The following is a 6,000-nucleotide window of genomic DNA, read 5'->3' as shown; positions in this document are numbered from 1 at the left end:
TTATAACCTTTTTTTTTTTTTTAGAAACACACCTTTTTTTTTTATTTCTAAACTTATTAAACATGTATTGAATGTTTCTTGTATTATACTTACAAAAATACTCCAACTTAATTAAATTTCAATTCTTTTATCCGCCGTATAATTACTAATTTTGTTAAGGCGTTTTGTTTTATATATATATATATATATATATATATATATATAACAATTAAAATATCAATACTTAATATTTTTAGTTCCATATGCTTTATTTATTTATTTATTTTTTTTTTTGAGTAACCGGCCTGGAAGCCCAGGCAGGGCTTTTATTCCAATAAAAAACCATTAAACAGAGTCAGCAAAAGCCAAGGAAGTAATTTCCCTGGGAAAGTCTTCTAACCAAACTTGGGACACTGAACCTACTCTAGCCTTCTTAGCAAGGAAGTCTGCTACCTTATTACAAAGACGGGAAACATGACTGAATTCACAAAAAAGAAACTGGGATGTTTGTTGAATAACATCATCAAGGATATGTCCATACACGGATTGATCTGCTTGACCATGTTTGAGGGCCTGAACAATGATCGCGGAGTCACCTTCGAATACTACCTCGCTGATGCCAATCTCCCTGGCCAGATGCACAGCTTGACGACATGCGAGAGCTTCCACTTCCTCCACCGTTTGCGGCAGTGGTATGCGTCTTGAGAGGGCACCAATCACTGCAGCATTAGAATCTCTAATCACCACTCCAATTCCAGCCGCATTGATGTTGTTGAACACGGCTCCGTCGTAGTTAGCTTTAAACCGTGGGTGATCTGGAGGTCGCCACTGATGCGTTGTAGGCAGTTGGTCTATATTAAACATCAACAACTTCATGTTTTATTATAATCTTGAAACTTTTTCATTTATTAAAATTTTTCTATAATTAGATCTTATATTGCCATATATAATCTATATAGTGGATTAAAAATATCATTTGAAAATATAATAAAATAAGCCGATAAATACTTTTTTTTGGCTACATAAGTACGTAAAGACATTCTAGCCTCTAAGCACACACGTGAGGCTTTTTTATTTTTTGGGTAAGGGTTAATTTAGAGTATTTATTATAATTTGGGATTAATACACTTTCCAATCACAAAACAAAATCTAGAGATGTGATGAGTATTATGTGTGGTGAAATAATTTTTTATCACGCGCATACTCAGAGGCTAATTATTACTTAAATATGTTCATTTTCTATTTATTTTCATAACATCAATTTGCAAAAAAATCATTTTTACTCACGTGCATCCCTCGTGTTTTTTAAAGCATGCTAAAATACTTACATTTTTTTTTTTTTTTTGGGTGGTCTTTAAAGCATTTATATCAACTCAAGTATATGACTTCACTGTGAATGATTCTAGTCCAGTCCCCATTTAAATTCACACAATAATAGAAATGACACATGAGCCTATGTTTAGTAACAAGTAGATTGATATTGGGTCGGATCAGGTCGGGTTTACTGTGACCCGAAACCCAACCCGATAGAAATCGGGTTTGACTGTCTGAAACCCGACCCAACCCAAAAAATCGGGTCTGTAATTGGGTCGGTTTTCCGGGTCTCGAGTCGGGTCTTTTTTTTTTTTTTTTTTTTTTTTTTTTTTTTTTTTTTTTTTTTTAAACGGGAAGTAAGGGTTGCTATTGGGCCATCTCTAGTTCAGCTTTTGGATACTTTGTTTGACTGTTTAGATTTTCCTGTCCTTGCCTAAAGTGGGTCATTTCTTTTGAATGAATTTGCTCATTCATCAATAAATAAATAAAAAATCATTCTTGGGTTTTAAGATTAGTATTATCCTAAGCAAATTGGCAACAAAAAATGAAATTTACATATCAATAAAAGGCAGAATATGTTGGAGAATAATACAGAATATGTTGTTCTGCAAATTGGTCCTTAGGCTGTGCAAAGCATTTTGACTGAAAAGCAACACCTAGTGACATGGGTTCCCATGAAAAAGTGAATAAAATAAATGTTCTTCTAGGATCAATCAAGCTTTCTATCATGCTGTTCCCTGAAGTCTGGGTGTCCAAATCGAGCTGAAAATTATAAGCTCTAAGTGAAACAATTTGGTTAGCTTCTCTAATGCTAGAATTAAGAAATGGTGGCTGTGTTGGTTGAGGAATGTCTTGACTATGAGTTTAGCATTTTCACAACTACTAGCATTGATGGCCTCAGTTCTGCAGATGCTTGTACACAAAGTAAGCCTATTTGAAGTAATTGAGATGCTTCCACTTCTTGAAAATTAGCTTCTAATTCTGGATCAACTGCTTCACATGGCCTACCTGCTACATAAAGATTCCAAACCTCTAAAAAAAGGGGGAAAAAAAAAAAAAGGCTTTGTCAAGATTTTAGACTTATGAAGAGAATTGGTAAATTGGTCCTTAGGCTGTGCAAAGCATCACCTGTCTCTTCTGCAAGTAACATGAATAACATATCATATGATCTTTTCTTAAAGAGAAAAATACAGTTGGAAAGGTAGCTTCAACTCACTAAGAACACTGAAACAAATAGGTTTTCGGTATCCAACTAAAATCTTAAGAAAATATGCTAGAAGATACAGCATCTATACAAATAATTGCTAAAAAATCCCACGATCAAAAATACTTTTAAAATTTCCCAATTCAGTTTAAGCCAAGAAATATATAGCAAAAGCATGAAAAACATACTTTTCATTATAGGATTTGTAATGATATCACTACATGAATGTGTACAGGAAAAGCTTTAAATGCACCACAAAAGAACTGTACAGCTGTCAATGCTTTCAGTGCATAGATTTTGTACATAACATACACCACTGGTTGAAATATTTTGAACTAACTCCATATCAGATGCTTCATCCATAACGACAATCAGAAAAAGAGAGAAAATAACACACTCATAGAGTCCAAAACAGTTCCTTTTCTGTTTTGTTTGAATACAGAGTACAAAAACAATTGCTATAATCTAAACAATACCACTTAAATTGAAGCACATAATCAAAAATAGAGACCACATACAAAAACCAACAATGAAAACTATATCAAAATTTAGAACAAAGTCCACGACCTTTACCAATGAATCCCATGATCTGTAAAAAGCACTGATAAATGCAAAACCCCATCTCTCACACTCAACACCAATAACAAAATTCAAAGCCCCATTAAAGAATGTTTCAATCTTTATATACCAAGGACCAAAAAAGTGAAATACCTAGATGGCAAAACCGATCAAATCAAGCATTAGAACAAGAATTACACAAACACAATCACAAATTAGGCCAAAATAACCAAAACCCATCAATGTTTTGGACATTCAAAACAAACCCAGATAATATTTTCAACACAAAAAGACATACTTTCAAACTCTTGACCATAACCATAAAAAAGCTGTGCTGAGTACCCATCTACTCAAAATTATTACTTTGAATACAAACACAGTAACAGTAGCCAATCAACAAAAGACAAAGAAACTATTAAGAAATACAATAATCACATAAGTAATTCAATTAACTTAAACATACCCATTTCCACTACCAACACAAAAAAAAAACAAAAAGTTTTTTTTTTTCTTAGTTTGCCAAAAAAAAAAACCCATATCCAGAAATTAAGAAACAAAGATCAAAGCAAAAGAAAAACACTAAAAGAATAAGAGCAAGTTTATGAATATCAAAACAAACCTTCCATGTTAGCTGAAATCAAGCATAATGGAGAAAGCAGGAAGATCAAGAAGAGTGGAAGAAAAGCCATAACAAAGTTCCCTTCCATTACTCTCCCTTTCTCTTTTAGTAAATCTCTCTCAGATCCAAATGGTATCCCGCGCCCACCATCACAAACAACCTCCTACACAAAACCCAGCTCCCAAATCTCACATAACAACAACCAAAAACCCGATCTAATAAAAAAATATTATCTTTAGCAAAACCCAGAACACCCGTTGGAGTGAAAAGCATAGAGAAAACAAGAACTACACATACCTAGCACTGTAGAACAGATCTGGCGGTTTGAAACTACAAAACTCCAACTGGGTTTTTGTTCTTGTTCAAAGAGAGAACAAAAAACTGTAGGAAAATCCAATACCGTGTATAATGAGTGAAGAGAGAGTAAACCCAGAAAGCAAAAAAAAAAAAAAATTGAAACTTGAAGGCTTTAGCCACAAACCCAGATAGAATATATGAAAAAAAAATTGAAACTTGAAGGCACTCAGATTGAACTCATCCATAAGTACATAAACCCATTATTGAATCGGGTTCAGACTATCACACACACAAACACAACAACACTATCCAAAATCTAAAACCAAACACAAAACGAGAAGGATGACTTACACAGATAACTGAGGCCATGAGGGAGGCGGAGAGCTGAGGGAGACAGAGAGAACAACAACAGCGTTAGGTCTTTTTCAAAAGAAAAAATCGGGTTCAGACAAGTGTACTTATATGACCCAACACCCGACCTGAAACCGACCCGAACCCGAAAATAATTCGGAATTAAGACCCGAAACCCGACCCGAATGTTCTCAGACCCACCCAATACCTGTCGATTCGGGTCGGGTCAGGTTGGATTTTCGGGTGGGCTGGGTCCTTGCTTAGTCCTAGTAACAACATAACCAAAAACACAAATTTGCCATCATAATTCAATACCCCACTGCCTAAAAAACCAATTAAGCTTTATAAATCAATAAATAAATGAACATAGGCAATTATGGAATATAACAAAATCTAAATATTGTAAAGCTTACCAAAAGATAGTAATGCCATTTCATGAACCGATAGTATATCCATTGGAGAGGAACAAAAATTACATAGAATAAGCAATACACATAGGGAATATCTTGGGGTCCTGACCTAGAAATATCAATAAAAAAAAGAATCACATAAGCAATTGGTGTATTTAAAGCTTTCTTTGAGTCAAAACAATTCTACTTACTCGCTCCCAATAAATAGCAAAACGCGCCAAAAGCAAGCACCCCCAAAAGATGTGTCACCTACACATCAAAACACAAATCACAATTGTAGGAGCACAATTTTAATGGCCCAATCCTTGTTGATAAAGTCTTGGTCCAAAAAGTCCCACACAATGAATTTCTGTAGAGTATGGGCTGAAGAACTTGGTTCCAGTTAGCTTAAACGGTTTGTTGCATGGGTTGTGGAAATACAGAAAGAAGAACGAAAAAAGATAGACATGAAGAAAAATCCCTCTTAAGTGATCAGGTTTAAAACTTCATTCATAGACATATATCAATACAGTAAAATTTCTCCTATCTTCCTCCTCTCCACTTTTTTCCGTCCCCTTCTCTTGGGGGACTCTTACATATTATATAGGCCCTCTCCCATCATCTGGGCTTTACACTTGTTGATCATCCAAACCCCTACTTGAGCACCTGTCCCCTCAGACACCCTTATCAATTCTTTGTGAGTTGCAGTGGCCAAGGTAGCACTGTTCAGGGGTCTTTTCCTCATTAATGCGGCTAGGAGAGTAGTTGTGATGCATTTAATGTGGTGGTGGCAGCCTTTGCTGAGATATTTCAGGTTTCCTTCCTTTTTACGTATTTGGAGGATGGACTACAGGGGCTGGGACGTACCTTTGATCCGGATTTTGCAATTTTCGAGGAGGAATTACTCCTCGGACGTGTTCTCTTTGCCCCAGTGGGCTTAAATAAGGATTGCCTAGGCCGCGATGTCTCCTCGAACAAACTGGTCCTCGGACGGGCCCAAGGCCCAGCCAATCAATTATTTTGGGCCGGTCCCCACAACAGTAATATACTAAGATCCGATCCATATATTAATACATCCAATTAATTATTTTTAAAAAATTAAAAAATAATACTAATAATAATAAAAAGCTTGAAAAACAAAAAGACCACCTTGTTAATGAACCTTGGAGAGGATCTCCTTCGTCTGAACCGCTTGTTTGACAACAGCTTTTTTGTTTGAGCCACTTTCTACAACAACAGAAAAAACCAAACATACCCATATCGTAAAAACGAATGAAATTCACAACCCA

The 6,000-nt window shown here is 35.4% G+C and overlaps 1 protein-coding gene and 2 long non-coding RNA genes across 3 annotated transcripts; all 3 read right to left on the bottom strand.

Annotated features, from left to right (window-relative positions):
- Positions 1 to 324: 324 nt before the first annotated feature.
- Positions 325 to 855, bottom strand: LOC115985542. The gene has a single exon (XM_031108482.1). The coding sequence runs from the start codon at positions 853 to 855 to the stop codon at positions 325 to 327; it is 531 nt and encodes a 176-aa protein (XP_030964342.1).
- Positions 856 to 3,800: 2,945 nt separating this feature from the next.
- On the bottom strand, positions 3,801 to 4,371 carry LOC115987390. The gene is made up of 3 exons (XR_004091071.1): positions 4,323 to 4,371; positions 3,972 to 4,055; positions 3,801 to 3,889 (listed from the first exon to the last, which is right to left on the bottom strand). It is a non-coding gene; the product is annotated as an uncharacterized LOC115987390 (long non-coding RNA).
- A 378-nt stretch (positions 4,372 to 4,749) lies between these two features.
- Positions 4,750 to 5,881, bottom strand: LOC115987391. Its single transcript, XR_004091072.1, has 3 exons — positions 5,861 to 5,881; positions 4,924 to 4,981; positions 4,750 to 4,836 (listed from the first exon to the last, which is right to left on the bottom strand). It is a non-coding gene; the product is annotated as an uncharacterized LOC115987391 (long non-coding RNA).
- Between the last annotated feature and the right edge of the window lie 119 nt (positions 5,882 to 6,000).

The sequence above is a fragment of the Quercus lobata genome, chromosome 4 (genome assembly GCF_001633185.2).
Source record: "Quercus lobata isolate SW786 chromosome 4, ValleyOak3.0 Primary Assembly, whole genome shotgun sequence".
NCBI classification, from domain to species: domain Eukaryota; kingdom Viridiplantae; phylum Streptophyta; class Magnoliopsida; order Fagales; family Fagaceae; genus Quercus; species Quercus lobata.
This window is presented reverse-complemented; position numbering and strand designations above follow the sequence as displayed.